The sequence below is a fragment of the Lycorma delicatula genome, chromosome 8, assembly GCF_047948215.1.
Source record: "Lycorma delicatula isolate Av1 chromosome 8, ASM4794821v1, whole genome shotgun sequence".
Classification (NCBI taxonomy): domain Eukaryota; kingdom Metazoa; phylum Arthropoda; class Insecta; order Hemiptera; family Fulgoridae; genus Lycorma; species Lycorma delicatula.
The window spans coordinates 97,166,074-97,183,565 of NC_134462.1; the positions used below are offsets into that span (position 1 = coordinate 97,166,074).

General features: G+C 30.6%; 2 protein-coding genes across 3 annotated transcripts in view; one reads left to right on the plus strand and one right to left on the minus strand.

Moving 5' to 3' along the window:
• Positions 1 to 17,492, minus strand: part of LOC142329564 (uncharacterized) — a 103,288-nt gene that overhangs the window by 63,200 nt on the left and 22,596 nt on the right. The gene's annotated exons all lie outside the window — the stretch shown is intronic.
• LOC142329562 (E3 ubiquitin-protein ligase MYCBP2-like) overlaps positions 1,417 to 17,492 on the plus strand; it is a 482,039-nt gene continuing 465,963 nt past the window's right edge. For both annotated transcript variants that reach the window (XM_075374241.1, XM_075374242.1), the window contains exon 1: positions 1,417 to 1,498. In XM_075374241.1, the coding sequence (XP_075230356.1) occupies positions 1,452 to 1,498 (47 nt within the window). In that variant the 5' untranslated portion in view covers positions 1,417 to 1,451. The remainder of the gene's footprint in view (positions 1,499 to 17,492) is intronic.

The following is a 17,492-nucleotide window of genomic DNA, read 5'->3' on the forward strand; positions in this document are numbered from 1 at the left end:
AAATAAATTTATACAACTTTTTATGTAGAAGTGTTTATCATTGAATTTAGTAGAACGATTTGCTATTAAATTTATCACAGCTACCTTTTAAAAAATAAATACTTTGTAATATAAAACGAATGTAAGAGTGAGAGTATTACATTGTACATTCAACTCGATTTTATTATATCTAATTCGGTTAAAATATTTTTTGATATAAGAAGGAAAACGTATAATGATCACCGCATTAAAATATAAAAATAATTAATTTCCAAGTACAAGAATACGATCAACCGAATGAAGCACACGTGTATACAAGAGAAGATATTTTTTCTTCAGCTAATACAATACGGCAAATATGAACACAAAGATTATGGGAAAGAAACAGATCCACCTCTGTTTCATATGAGGGGAGAAAAAAATCTTGGTAGAGAGACATCTGGCCGTACTTTGAAAAATCTGTCATTCACAGAGGGATGATTATAAAAGTAAGGGGGAAAGTATATGTGAATATGAATTCATATATATATATATATATATATATATATATATATAAGATTAGGATCTAAATACGTATGTAGCCAATCTGAAAGCTAAGTTAATTAGTTGTTTTACTTCTTAACCATTTTTAATTAAAATTACGTATGTGACAATAGTTTTTAGTTAATTTTTTTAAAAAATGTTATTTTTAGATCCGTTCAAAATAACTACAATCGTTTCTTTTTTACCCAAAAGTTGGTAGACGATTACAGTTAGAATTTTCTCTGTTTTAATTTGGAATTAAGCCCCGCATTATTATCTAATAAGGCAATGTCAATAAAAAGTAATATCTTAACTTTTTTTTTGTCTAGAGAAGCGCATTAGTAATCGACTGGTTTGATGCTATTTTCCGGTTTCTTTCTCGTTTGCGCTAATCATTTAATTGCAACATTAAATATGTGCTAGATAGTGACAAATACCTGTCCTACATTCTCGGTTAACTTTGTTATACAGTCAATTCCCGATAATCCGCAAGCGGTTTAGCCGCGATGCCTTTCGGAAAAAATAAAGTTTTAAAAAGTTATAAAGAAGCTACAAATTTAAACTTTTATCATCATTTCGTGATAAGTTTTACTCCTTCATTCATTTGCTACTTGAATGTGTGCTTGTTTTGAATATGATAATGTTGTACTATAGTTCATTGTGGATATGATAGGACGATAGTTCATTGTGCGATATTATTATGCTATTCAAACTACGAAGTTCAATTAAAAGAAAGTGTTTTCAGTCGCTAAACCAACAATCAATTGCGTCTTATTTAAAAAAAATATAACTAAAATAATAAAGTGCACAATTTATTAATTTTTTTTTTTTAATATGTACGTATTTTTTTTCCCGTTAGCTACTGTGTAGTTTTAATAAGAGTTTGTTAATGCATAGTACATACACTACTGCATGTACTTGCAATATTAGTGATAGTGAAAATTTGTTATATGTTAATACGTATTTTGAATAAACTTCTGGATATTACTGTTGTCAGGTACGTAACAGTGTAGTATAGTATACTGCATTTTATTTTCTTAATTACCGTTATATCTTAATATAATAATGGATGTAAATACTGTACTGCAGTACAGCTTTAAGTCATTTTAACTTACATTACTGTATTAAATATTATTTTTGGATCAACCGCGATTTTGCTATGATTTTTGATTATCCGTGATCCTTTTCCCGGTTATTATCGCAGATAATCGAGAGTTGATTGTATGTATAGCTTACTTTATATATATGTCTTCTACACTTTCCTCTATTTCCGTAGTTAAAAAAATGTTTTACAGAAATTTACATTAAGCGTCTGAGTTGAAGTTTCACGACCTTAAATATCGCATTATTAATCGACTGTTTACAATTAAACTAAAATTTATCCCGCGATCGGTATGTTTTTGGGTTCGTACTAAATAGAAGTAACTCCGTGTAGTATAAAACCGTTCTTCTGCCTATCGTGCACTATATATTTAGTAGTAATTTACGTATTATGTATTTAGCGAAATGCAGTTTTGATTTCACTTCGTTATTTAAATTTGTCTTCACAAAAGTGGTAAAAAAACGCACGCTTTTTGACTACTTTTTAATCTATATCGACTTTTTGCCCGTGTGAAAAATTTTTTTTCCTATTAGGAAAGTTCTATTAACTTCCTGATAATAACTTTTTTCTGTTACCTTCGCCTGATTTCGGCTATCTTGACAAACAGTTTCTTTTCCAGTTACCGTCCATTTTCCGAGTAATGTTAGTATTTTTTTTTTTTTGTTAAATACTTAAAAAACCCGGTATGTTCGGTTATAAACCGAATAAGAAAATGTATACAATAAAAAATTGCGATGGTAAATTAGTAAATGAAAAATTTAACAATTGTTGCGGAAAGGAAATAGTACTATGAAGATCTTACTGTACTTGCAAACCGCTATTTATAAGACGGTGTTCCGAATAATAATTTTCTTATGAAAGTTACTGAATAACGTCCGATCTGTACCGATGAGAAATATTGAAACGCATTTTTAATTATAAATATCATTTCACCCGGGATAAAATAATAGTTGTTCGTTATTTTATATTCTTATTCGGTTTATCAAAATGAACGAACCAATTTTTTTTTTTTTAATTTCTTAAAAATGCTTTCCCTACTAGAGCTGTAGCTCTGCTGTAGCGCTATCTAGACGGCAAACTAAAAATATTGAAACCTTTATCTAAATTTTTTTGCGCGTTTTGGCGTAACTTTTATGTCGGCATGAAAATTTGTAAACTTAAAAGTATTTTTGTTTAGTTTAAATAAGAAAAATTACTGTATTATTTATTTTAGAGAAATTACAATAATAGAATGAAATATCCTAGATTTATTGGAGAATAAAAAGACTACTTTTTAACTGTTGTAATGATTCAAGTTATTAAGGTTCAAATTCTGAGGTAAATATATAGCTTGATTATTACAGATTTATTTAACGTTTTTATAAATTCGTACTTTTAAGTTCTTTTTTACTCTTTTTACTTAGGGCACGAACAAATGAGAAATAAACCGGACTATTAGGTTTCATGAATATAGAGTACCTTGAAAAATGTAGTAACAAAATTTCAATATTCAATATTAGATGTAAACAATAAATTTTTTTTATCGTAAAAAGAGAACGAAATGTTATTAATTTTTCTTTTTCATGTATCTATCAAACTAAAATGTTCATATCGTATTTTTTATTGCTGATACAACAAAAACGTATAAAACATCCATACAGCAATATTAATGAAGTCGTACATATCAGGTACAAAATTGATGATAAATTAACTTCAAATATCGCGTGTACGTTTCTTTTTCATTGTTTTCCCTAATATCTTCGTAATATGTAACATAATATCTCATTTATTTACGTAATAAATGTATGAAATTCATTAATTTCCAATTTAGAAGAACAAATTTTATTCCAGACGATTCAGAAGTTCTCGATAATGCTAATTTTTAATGGAACAAATTTTATTCCAGACGATTCAGAAGTTCTCGATAATGCTAATTTTTAATGAATTACCGAATGAATGAAATATCTTCCCAGAAATTTGTTTAAAATAAAATTAAAGTTTTATTTTGATAGAACTGATGTTACTCTTGAGACGAGTTAAAACACCTTTTTTGCATCTTCGATTCAATTTACAGCCAACATGTCAAATAATTTTGGTAACATTTTCTGAAATATTTTTTTACTTTCCCGTACAGATAGCGCCGTAGCTCTTAGAAGGGAAACTAGTGTAAGGCCTATTTGAGCATATGCGGTTTTCTCCGGATCTTGACGTTCTGATACCTAAGGAACCCAAAAATCCGGATGGAAATTTTCCGGATGTTCGTATGCGAGTGTGTTCGGTATCGTCCACTCAATCACCTTATGTCTCCAGAACTATTGGGTCGATTTTGATCAAACTTTGTTAGATTATTTCTATATATGGGGCATTGATGCAATTAGATTTTTAACTTAAAAGGTCAAGGAGCGAGGCTGTAAAGCAAGATCACCCTCAGTATCGCGAGATTTCGCCTAATTAAGGTCATATTTTTCTTAGGCGCATTTGTTAACGATTAAAAAATAGCAAAATTTACAAATAATTTTTGCAAAGTCGCACCCCCACCACAAAAAATGTGCTCTAAAAATCTGTGACTAAGTGGGCATACTGCATCAATAGTATCTCTTGTCACCACAAGGAGCGCTAGTGTAGCACTGACATACAGTTATTGTAGTCGCCTGCTATGTTGTGACGTCATATGTGAGCGGTAGAACTAAATAAATGAATAATATTTAAAGGGTAAAAAAGTAACTCGTCTGGCTAGGTCTCGGACTCGATCGCCCGGTCGACTCGGTCCTCGTGCATTAAACCTTACGGCTACACTTTTCTGCCGACCGCACAAGCGAAATTTGTTCTATTTAAGTTGTAAAATTACAGTAGTTAGTGCCGACCATCGCCGCCATTACCACCACGCCTGCCCGAATTAAATAACGGTATGCGCTCGTGCTTTAGTAGAATCATTGAATTAAAAAACGAAAAAATATTATATGTATGTAAAATGATAAATATTTTTAATTAGGTTGTGTGTGTAAGCCGTGCATCAAAAACAACGCACAGTTGCACGATTTTCCCGGAAAGTCCTACAACTGTGTTGTCAGCTTTTCTTTTTTTTTGTATTACGATGAGTGGCTGAAATGTAATGCAAAGCTGTTCATAACTCTAAAATAAAAAAAATGTAGTCTTACGAAATAAATACGGCATAAAAGTACATTTTATTTGCTACAAAAATTACATTTATTTTTCCATTTAGTTACTATTTACAGTTATACATATATCCCCACGATGAACTGGTTTTCTCTCTCCGTCAGTGAAAAATACTGCCGGTATTTCCCTGAACGACGACCTCACTCTGTTCTTCAATTTATCATCCGCAGTAAAATAAATACCCTTAATATTCCTCTTTAATTGTGGAAAGAAGTGAAAATTGCAGAACGTCAATTTTGGTGAGTATGGAGGGTGTGCAATAGGTTAAAATTTCAACTTCACAAGAACTGCGGTGGTTGTGTGCTGTGTGTGTGTGTGTGCGTGTGCGGGGGGCGAGTATTATCGTGTTGCAAATTTATTATCTCTAGATTGTCGAACACGACACATACATCTCCTACGTATGTGTTTTAACAGTCGACCCGATTTTCATTCTCGTATACATTTTTGGAATCCCAGAATACTGTCAAGGGATTTTTTTTTACAGAAGGTTTGTTTTGATTTTTTTTATCGTGGTGAACAGTAGTCCTGATATTACATGCTCTTCAGTTTTTATTTTGGATCGTAATGATCCACCTGAGATTCGTCTCTTGTCACATTATTGAAAAGGAAATCATCTCCCTCGTAACGATAACATTTTACACGCATCGACGAATTCGACTGCATAACATTGGCGATTGACAGAAAACGAGAAGGCGTAAGTCAACGAGTATTGGAATTTTAGTAATGGGGAAATAAAATGACAAGATAGCAGCATGACAATAAAATGACAAGATAGGTTGAATTTCAGTCGCCCCTCGAATTTTACTGTTTACTATTTCTCCCATTATCTTTACTAATATTTCATAAAGTTATTATTTTTATTATCATAAATTAACATAAATAATAAATAATTTTTTTCTATTTAATTGTGTATTTCCTGAGATTGTTTTGAATATAGTCTTAACCATTCGTCCCAGCACATGTACCAATTTCTGATGCGATATAAAAATGCAGTACAATAATACAGAGCTGAATAAGATAAAATATTTCTTATTTATTACATAGAAAATATAAGCAAGCATTCGTTCTTTTAGTGCAATGATTACAAAAATATTTTAATTTCACCTGATGCCTCTCTTTAGTAAATATTTCATAAGAGTTTTCATTTATAAAGATTGGGAAAGTAATTTTTCATTTTAAAAAAATCCTAAATTATCTGGGTAAAAATTAAATTGAGAACACCAGAGTAACGTCTCTATAAAATTAAAAAAAAAAAAATAATCATTAAAATCGATCCATTTGAATGAAGAATGACAACTGAATGTACATCCAAAAGAAAAACTTAAAAAACTGTACGGGTCGAATATAGAACTTTTCTTCTGATGTTCTGACATCAGGAAAAAAATAATTAGGTTCTCTAAAAATTAGCTAGTTGATAAAAGGTTCTCTCTGAAAATTTTAATGATAAACGTTTTGAAGAGATCGATTTTCAGTTGTTTGTTGGTATATTTGTGATTTATTAGTTTACTTATTCAGACTGTATACATGTCTAGGTTTGTGCTTTTCTACATGTCTAGTATTTTGATTTAAAATTGTTTTACTTGAAACGTGACCGCCGTTCTCTTAACGTTCAGTGCGCTCATATGGAAGCGATCTCTCCCACTTTAGTGTGAACGGATTTTAGATTATATGTTATCACGTTTAGGTTATTGATTTTAAATGCAAATTATAAATCGTTTTTAAAACTTAAATTATTTAAATGTTGGAAGTTCTCGTTTTATATTTAAAAAAACCTTTAATACCATATATACATTATGATATAAAATAAATATGTTTAATTAAGCGTGTTATGTTACAAAAAAAAGAATAAAAATTAGACTGATCCGGAATCGAAAGTGAAATCTTCTTAGCTGCTATTATTTTATGAAACACCTGATCTTTTTGTTTAAATCTCAATTTAATATCCCCTGACTTCGTCAGGGGATACATGTATCTGTTTATATAATAATGCATGTGTAACTTGCATGAGTCGGATACTAAATTTAAGGATCTACGAGTATATTGATCTATGTAATGCTGTTTATTAAGTATTTTAGTTGAAACTACTTCTTATTTAGCCAGTTCGATAAATGCGCTATTTAGAGACAAAAATGACCGATCATCAGTATCGTTGAATTTTTTCCGGAAGCATTTTGTTTTTTTCTTTTCAAAGAAAAGGTCGTTAAAAGGTTGAATACACGCAATCAAACACAAGCGCGTTTTTTCTTAATTACGACTTATTTTCTTAATTACGGTTTGTAATTATAAATAATTACAAACCTTTAATGAGAGTATTTTGGGATAACAGTAAAAAACCAGACATTTTTCAAGTCGAATGTTGAAAACGGTAAATAGATAGTTTAAAATTAAATATACAATTCCTTTTAAAAGAATAAAAAACTATCAACCAATCCTACTCTTAACCTTAAAAAACCCGTTAACGCCTTATCCTCTTAAATAAGCCCCACCTCATCCGGTTAAAGCAACCCGGAAGGCCTTTCCTGATGTTTTTAAAAGTAATCCTTTTTAATCTCTTCCTTAAAGGTAAGGAATTATTTACCTCCTGATTTTCAGTTAAGGTTTAATAATTATCAGATAGGCAGTTCGAACGATCGAGAATATAAACCATTATAACGTAGTAATTATCGACGTTGGGGATGTTTCAACGGCAATTTTTTCTTGAAAAAATGTTCAGTAATGTTATTTTCGATCATTTTTTTTTAATAGAAGAAAAACATGCTCCTGTAAAATTTCCATAAAGTAAAACGCTTTTCAAATAAAACATCCCATTTTTCCATCTCTCCACTCCTTATCATATTTTTAAACACTTTAATGGAATTAATCTTAAATTCATCATGTATCTGATTATACTGACCAACTGCAAACTTTTACCTGATATTTTATGTATTATGTTTGCTGTTGGTTTGGGTTGAAACCCCGTTAAATTTTCTCCTGGGTTACGGGTTACTTCCGCACTAGCACCCACGCCCGCACATACACACACACACACATATATATATTTCTTTTCTTAAAGTTGCTAGTAAATAATTAATAAATAGTGTCCTAGTTACTCTTAAATCTCGTTAAGAGTTAGTACAACTAATGTCGATTTTCTGTTGAATTTTGAAGGCGAACCGCTTCGTATCACGTATCAGGGTAGTAATAGAAGTATTGTATTGTATTGGGGTTTACAATCATAAATTAAATTTCTATAGGCTACCGGAACGTAAATAGGATTACACCGGAAGAAACTTTGCTCGTAGGGTAGCCGTCTTTTGTTATCCACTTAAACTGATTCTACGTGCTTTGGAAATTTCTCACAGAAATATAAAGTAGTAATGAAAGATTTTCTACTTTAATTAGAAGGTTTAAGTTTTCTACTCGTCGTAGTTTATGCCTATCACTTACATCGATGGCGGTAATAAATATATGTTATGTATAATGAGCGGTGTGTTCGAATACATTTAACGTTACATCTCGGGAAAGTTTACTTTACAGTTATAAAATTTGTTGTGATTAGTTACTAGGTGTTTGGGGGGGAGGGATAAATTTAATTGTTGTGGTTCGATATCGTTTAATCTTTTTAACAATCGGATAATAAGAAAAAATTCTTGTTATTGATCAATTTTAACCATACTCTTTTCGCGGTTCTATTATTTAACCGGTTTAATGCACTTTATCTTTCCTTTCTATTTTGTGCCGTTTTCTTAAACTTAACATATTCGTTGCATCTTGCGTTTTTTATTTCGTATATTCTAATTTTTATATCGCTTTACCGCTTCCTTCTCTTTGTACTATTCTTTCTTTGGAGGGATCCCTTTAAATTCGCACTTGTTTTGTATATATTATACTGAATCTATATTAATTGTTTCCTTCTTTTTTTTTTTACATGTATATAAGATAAAATCAAAATAAAATAATATGTTATTTTAATATTACAATATGTTCGCCTATCAATAGTAGTTATTTTGTTAATTTTGTTTGACGCTCTTTGTTTAATTTCATTTATGAATCTATCGGTAGATTTCTTTACAACTTTTAATTACGCGTTGGTGTTTATTTATAGATAACAAGTAATGCGGTTTGTCGTAAGCGTTTTAAAACAAATAATAACCTTATAGGTTGTTTATACATAAAAATTAAAAAAAAAACTCTCTCGCAGTAAGTGCGTTAGAAGAGCGGATTTCTAGTTTTAGTTAAATTTGAAAACGTACCAAAAACCTACTTTTTAGGCTCTAACTCCAGTTCCTGTTAACTATTCGCTTAAAAATCAATAGGGCTATATTCCCAACAGGTTTACATCACCCCACCAAGTTTTGTCAAAATCGATTAGATTGCGCCCGTTAGAATAGGACGAAAAAGGTCTTAAACGTACATATGTATATAAACATGACCGGGCGCAGTAGCGATTTCCAAAGTGTTTGGAAATGCGCTAAAAGGAATAAAAAAACTCGTTTTAGAGGAAACTTCGGTGATCCTGGTCGCTTTACCCAGGTCTGGTTCTTTTTTTTATAGTATTCGGTCAGAAATTTCTCATTTTCGTTTTAAAACCTCCTCAATTCGTTTTACTCTATCAACCCTCTATTTTCCAGCATTTTGCTGTTTCAACGTTTCAAACGCTTATATTCTTATTTTTCTTGTTATTCTATAATCCTTGCTTCCTTGCCATTATTCCGTGTACTTTATAAATAGTATACAAATATTTCTAACTCTGTACCGACTGATTTTATTTTCTACACAAAAGTTTTCTTTGTTCTTACTATTTGAAAATAATAAAATAGAAAAATTGTTAAAATATTAATTTTATAAAGTATATATGGCTCGCCCGCCCCTAAACGTTTACTGTTAAAAAAATATTTTAATTTTTAATCGTTTAAACCGATCCCACTTGAATTTAAAAAAAATATAAAATTTCTGCTACGATATACATTTTTCATCTGCGATTACATTACATACATAAATAGTTTCTCTTAGTAATAATGATCTGCGCACCATTCAGATTAAAAGAAAAAAAATTTGTTTCGTTCAAAATGTCGCGAATATTGCTCCTATAAGTTTTTTTAGATCTGTTCTGAACAAAGTCATTTAGATAAAAATTTTTCCTCGTAAAATCGGGGTAATTGAATTTCAGTACATAAGAATCAAGATTGTTATTTTTTAACATTGTTTTTATTTTAATTTCCACGGAATTCCTTAAAATTGCTGCCGATCACATTTAATTTAATTTTTTTATGAAGTTCATGTACATGTAATAGATTTAAATATATGGGGTTAAAGATTACCGTTTATTCCAATAAATTTATACCAAAGACAATTTTTTTCTTTCGAACTTTGTGAATAACGAATTTTTTACATGAATTCTAATTTATATATATATAATTTTTTTTTTTTTATTTATTAAATTCTGTCAAAAATTTGTTTTCAAAAGTTTAACGAATGATAAATTTTACACCCATTTTCATTTTAGTCATCGCTTTAACTTCATACTTTTGCCCGTTTTATTATAAAACAATTGTAAATACTTGGAAATTTGTGCTAGATCTTTTAAATACTACATTTGCATCTAATCCTATGGTGTCGGATTGGGTTGTTAATAAACAGTCTTGTCTTAAAGCGTGTAATATAATATGGCCATATTTTATATATAGTAAGCTTACAAATATCCGATGTTTGTCGTGTTTTCTATTTTCAATTTGTTGTTTTAATTAATTAGTGTATGCGTGTTGTAAATGTAATTTTGTTTGAGGGTTTTCCCAGTCGACTTGCTGAATACGATAAAAAACGTAATAAGCCAACAAACCTAACGCTGATCGAAATATACTATTTTAACACATTAAAGACGTCATAACCGCTACACGATGAATGTCGTAAACAGTGCCGTCTATTGCACCGCTGCAGGAAAGGAGTGTAATTATATTACAGGAAAGATTTTTTGAACGGTTTTCACGTATTTAGAAAATTAGTCATAATTATTGAAAATATTATTTCGTCAGGTCCACCTACAAACGTTTCGCTTTTTCTCTATGCACCGTCCCTTATGAAAAATGTTGTAATAACCTTTTCATTTAATTTTTATTGTGTTTCGGTATCTCTCCACAGAATTAATTACATTTATTAGACTTTGGATGATAACGATTCGTTTTTAATGTTGATAAAAAATACTATTTTGATCGTTTGCTTTTTAACGTACAAAAAAAAGGTTCCCTTATATACGCGGAAAGGTATACGCACAAAATGTATGTTGCATAACTGTGCGTCACATTCTCATCGATTACGTAGATTATGCGGTCCACGTCATAGGTTTACACTATTACAAGCGGATAGAATCGGCGTTGTTTCGAATATCGATATGATCGAAATGGAAAAAATGTTCAAATTCTTCAAGTTATAGACTTTTATCTGAGTTTTAATATATTTATTTTCTTTTTAATTTTGTCAGAATTTCCGTTATACTCCCTTTATTGTTAGTTAACGATTTGTGTATGTAATTTTTTTTTTCTGAGAAAAGGATTTTTACATTTATTTTACTTTAAACATTATCTCGTTTACACTTCTTACGTCATTTACTTTGCAGATTAATGTATACATTATTCGTAAGCACTCGAACGCGTTTATCATTTACCTCTTATATATATAGTATACATCTTTGTGTGCTGCGTTTTGAAATTTTGTTCTGTTATGTATTTTTTCTGTAGCTTTTCCTTATTAAATTTTTTCATAGTTAGAAGCACTGCGGCGTTCGAACGGTTTTTTTTATTTGTAGTGTACAATTTTATTTTTAGTTAATATTTTTTTATTTAACGCCTCATAATATTTATTTTTAAACTCTTATTTTAAACGCTTAACTTGATTTAAAGCCAAATAACCTCGAATTTAAATAAAACAATTAAGAGAGTTATGTTTCCAAAGCGCTACGTCTTTATATTAGTAATATTAAACAGATATACGCAGTATATCTATCGGTTTCTGCAGCGGCAAGCAAAAATAATATTAATCTCTCGGCTATATTACAACATCAGAACAGCAGATGTTGGATGGTATGGATTCGTACAGTATTCTACAATATTTTTTACAGTAGGTCTTTGTATGTACACTACTTACATATCGATATCAAAATAACCTTGAAATTATAAAAAAAAAACAAATTGAATTTCTTTTTTCTAATTTAATTTTTTGCTAGTCGTTCAGTTTTTTTGTAAAACTTTAGGTCGATAAAAAACAGTACCGACTATTTGCGGCGAATAAAAGAAAGGCCGTCTACGGATACATTTATTCAACAGATGAATCACCCTATTTTGTCAGTAAAGTATTATCTGCCGATCCGAAGCTAAAGTTATATCTGGGATATTCTATTTGAAAATTTTATTTTTTTTTGTAGCATTTCTACGTAACGACCTGAACATCGATTTATGTCGAATAAAAGTTTATATTATTTTAACAAATGTTTATTATATATTTTTATAATTATTTTGTTGATGTTATGGAATTCAATCCATTTATCGTAATTGAGTACTGTAATAAAGTATGAAAAAACCATTTTCCCCCGAACTTCTGTGAATGTAAATTACGCATTTCTTGTTGTAATAAAATAGCGTAAAAGAGAACGTGCTTAAATTTGGTGTACACATTTTTCTCCTAATAGTCATAAAGTTAAAAAAAAAAATTACGATTCAAACTCAGGTCCTATTTTTCTTTTGCTAGAATAGAAATTTTCGGTAACGTTAGCGTTACTCTCAAAATTTATAAGGGTTGGAAACCTTATTACATATTGCGCTGAGATATAACATTCTAATTCGCCGGTTAGACTTCTTTTACAATTAATGTTTTTTTGACGTATAAGCCTGTTATTAGGAAAGAAACCCCCCCAAAAGTATCTGTCAACCTCTGTTTGTCGAAAATAGAATTGTAAACTTGCTACCTATATGTATATAAATCGGAATAAATTGCCGTCGCTTTGAAAAATAAGAATGCACGGAAATATGCACACGTATACATGTCGAATGTATTACATCTCGACCTGAAGTCGAAATGTATTTTAGAACGCTGAGCTTCTCTGTTACATATTTTGAAGCAACCCGCTCATCCCCATTACATTAATAAGTGGATTTAACAGTTCACCAGAACGATATAAATCGGAAATGAAACTGCAGAATTTCAAATGAAAATCGAAGGGGTGATTTGAAAGGAAGGGTAAAATATATTTTATTATTGTAATTAAAACACTAGTAATAATATATATACATACATGGGCAAACATTTTATGGTAAAATAGTTCCTCTATTAATAAAGTTTATGAATAATTTGATGTCGTTAATATTTAAATATAAAAGTACTATTAAATTACGTAGTAGTTATTTAATAAAACATTAAAAACCTAATGTACAGTGTTAAACGATTATCTAAGGTTTAGTTTTAGGGTGGTTGAAATTTCATTGATCCTACTTTGCTCGGTTAACCAACAGTGAATGGAATTTGTAATGAGGACACTTTTCCAGTGTTTGTTTTCTTTTTCATCTTCTTACAAGTACTCGATCCTCTAATTATTTGTTTGCTGTTGCCGCCTTCCTGTTATATTTATTACTTGGCTGTTTAAATTTACAGATGCTATAAAAACATTAAATCGAGTATAATCATTTTCGTTATTTACGATAATAAATATATACCGATCTGCACTCGCGTAGAATGATTATTCCTTTATATTAATGGAATTCACAATCGATCTATTTTATAATTTTTATTTTAAAATCTGGAGGTGAACATTATCTAACAGACAAAAAGTACAGTACTTATAAATGAAAATAACAACCGAACTGTTTTAGAATAGTATAATAGAAAAAGTTATTTAAGTGGCTGATGATGTGCCGTCATTTGTTAGAGAATATTATATGAATCGTAAAATATTTTTTACGACTTCACGTTCAATTCAGCCCTCATTAAAAAAAGAAAAACTATTACTGAAACCATCTATATGAAACCGTTACACCTTTTTATTATATAATAATATACGAAAGTAATATTCCAACATTAGTAATAGTCGACTCTACTTCGGTACTCTCATCCGGTTCAGCAGGCTCAATATACTCTTTCCAGGCTAAATCACATGCACCAAGCCGTAGGCATATGATTTACCATTTGAAACCACCCGCTACGTGATTCGAGACAAGAATTATTATTCTTTATTTATCTAACAAAATATTAACTGTAGGTGAAAAAACGCCGGGCACTGTCGACAAATATTATTACCACGGTGATAATCCAAAGTGGTGGCTGTCCGCAGAAGTAATTTTAGCGCAAGAATAATTACGATGTACTCCTTTTCATTGTCTATGAAGCGTGCAATATTTGGCTAAGACTGAATAAGAAACTGTACGTATATCAGAATAGAACAGAAACCCGTAGTTTCATCGTTTGATTCCGTAACATACTCGTTTTTCCTCTTCTAGTTCATCTCGCGCTACTGACGTCTACGAGCCGGAAATGATGTTAGTCACAAGGCGTACCGTTTCTCAAAATATAAGAAATCGCTCAAGTCGAACGCGAATCTTCTCGGAAAGAATTGTACTCCATGGTATGGAAATATAGTCCTACCGCCCGATCGGTACCGTAGGACTAATGTTGTTCCTAGCTATTATCTTTAAATCGGATAACACAGGAACGCATTACGTGATCTCCGTGCCATATCGAGTCGAATACACACGCCATCTCGATGTCGCTATTGTAGTCACCGTTCGTATTGGAATTTATTTAACGACGAATCCTGATTAGGCGATTTAGGAACGAAACTATCTAAAGGTACGCGATCGAGGTAAGCTACCGTTTACGGACTTCGATTCAACAGACTTACGAGAATTCGGAATTTTTGATAAATCGATACCGTATACTTATCTGAAATCTGCTAAAATTGAATTTACTGTTGTATTTTTTTTACCTCATTTTTATTGTGAATTATCCTGTTTCGGATAACAGGATATCGACGAGAATTTTCTGTAGTTCAATGTGCTATTGATTAAGTCTACGAGCTCATGTTTTTTTAATACAGCGTTACGTACATATAATTATTCATTTCGGTTCAATTTATTTACTGGTATAATAAATTATAAATAAATAATTAATCGATGTTCTTTATTAGAAAACAAACAGCACTCTTCCTAATAGCGCGTCTCATTTATAAATCTAATCTTTTTTCCCCGTTTAAAACGACTGTTTGTTAATAAAATCGGTTATAGCCGAGTAGAATCTATAGCGTCCTCTGAATAATCCGCCGGACATTATACAACTCTGTATGTGGCCTACCCTTTATTAAAATAATTTTATGAGCGTCCTCATATGCATAATCAAACTACATCCCTTAGATTTCGATTCAGTGACACCGTCATGAATACGAATATATGGAGGCGGTATCGTCGGGAATCATTATTCGGTTATAGAGTACATAACAGTATAGTTTATCTGAAATAGTCGATCGTTCGTATTTAGGTAATGACACTCGGTCGTGAATATATGTAAAACATTAACTCTCGTTAACTCTTGAAATATAAGACAAAAAAAGTAATAACATCTACAGGTAATTAATAAATTTGTAATCGGGGATATATTATAAACAACCGGTGTGTATAAAAAACGGTCAGAATTCTCTCAAATGAAATACATCATACTAAAAATTGGTCATTTTTTATTCTGTCGTCAGATGATCGATACTCAAATATTTAAAAATTTTTGATTTATAATACGGTGATCTAAACGACCTGTAAAGTTCATTCGATTTATCCTTTACGATGAGCCGCTAGAAAAAGCCTAGGCGGTACCGAAGAAGTATCTCTGCTTAGAGATTAATGACCTGCGCCTGTGCTCATAAAATGAATAAGAACTGATGACCGGTGGTAGATTACCTGATAAAAATGTACTACACGCTATTAACGCAGTTCCACCAGTTTCTGATTATAGATATCATTCGGTCGGGTTAACGGCAAGAACGGAAATCGACGTTTTACAATAAAATTTATTCTTAATACAAACCAACACATTCTCATGCGGGTGTGTACAAACTCAACGGCCTAATCCCTAAATTTTCATATACAGAAGTGGATATATGGAAATGACGATATGAATCGCTATCGTAACTGGCATCTATTTTGCAATTTGTGATTTCTGGAAATAACAATCCAGATTTTCATTTATGAACGATTGTGTCAACGTTTGAAATTTCCATATAGCCTGCAGCATCGTTTTACCATCTGTGAGTGGTAAGGGCGTGCAATATATATATATGAATGTCAATTTTAGGATGCCGGTCGGATGTGGCAAACGTATCATCTATTTTACAATGAAAGTCGATCGAGCTGCGGTCGTTTCAGTATTATTTTGTTTGTTGTACGGTAATAACTTTTATGATCCTGATGTATCTTCTTTTTTTTGTTTTAAAATTTTTTATTTTACCTATTTAATTTTTAATTGATTTTCCATAAAAAATGGATTTTGACGTAGAAACGTTAACTGAATATAGAGTATGAAAAACCAATAATCTTCTAACTTTTTTTTTTCATTTACCTAAAAATAATGTTTAAGAGAAAAAGTACTCTGACACATTACGGTCGCATCTAATTGAAATCTATGTAGCCGTACATAATTACAACTGCATATCGGTGTAGCGGTTAGTATGCCGGTTTCTAAATCGATCTATTTCGGGTTTTTTCTTTTAATATTTTCTTTTTCATTCTTCTCGTTAAAATAATAAGATTAAATTATCGGCTTACATCTACTTTTTTTTAAATTTTATTTAACTCACACTATTGTTAGAATTTCGGATCGAATCTTACATATTAATTTTTTTAACCTCTTCCCGTTAAAAAATTTAGCGACTTGAAATCCTGCATATACGTTCATTCTTGGTGACGATATGGCAATCAATCACGAATACATAAATTAATCGATAATAATTAATTATTGAAATTATAAAAAAAAAATAAAATAAATACACAAAAAATATTACAATAAATTAATTTATTGTAATTATAAAGGTCGGTGTAAATAAAAAAACTCATACTTATTATCATGGAAGCGTGACGTCATAAAATAAGGTGTTTTTTATAATCGGTTATTCCATTAATAGAATATATAAATGGATATAAAGATTACTGCAATTTATCATATTTTTTCGTCATGATAACCTTCTCTTCCATATTGATTAAGTATTTATATTATAGAATATTTTTCAGATAAAAGAATTAATACACGGTTTACGGGTGCAAAATGATAATAAGTCGGATTGTAGACTGTACTGAATGTAAACCGTACCGAATGTTATCCAGACGACCCCATCGATTTTAAAATTCAGTATACAATTTATATAAATGTTTTAATAATAAAATTTCTCTAACGGCATTACAACAAAAAGGCTGTTGGAAACGGATTTGTAATGTTCATTTATTCGCGGGTGAGAGATAAGAAAGAATCCCTGAATCATTTTATTCACATTTTCCTTTTAATTCGTAAAGGATTCTTTATATGAAAAAAAGGATTCTTTTTATTCTTTAGCTCGGGGGAAAAAGCGATCTAACGTAAACTATTACTATCTTATCCGTGATCCCGTACGATAATATTTACCATGTTATAAGAAAATGTTCAGTATCGGAGAATGTTTTACCAAAAAAACTCTTCCTTTGAGATCAGGAAGGACGCAAAATTTAAAAAAAGACCGCGATGCTTATCTCCTACG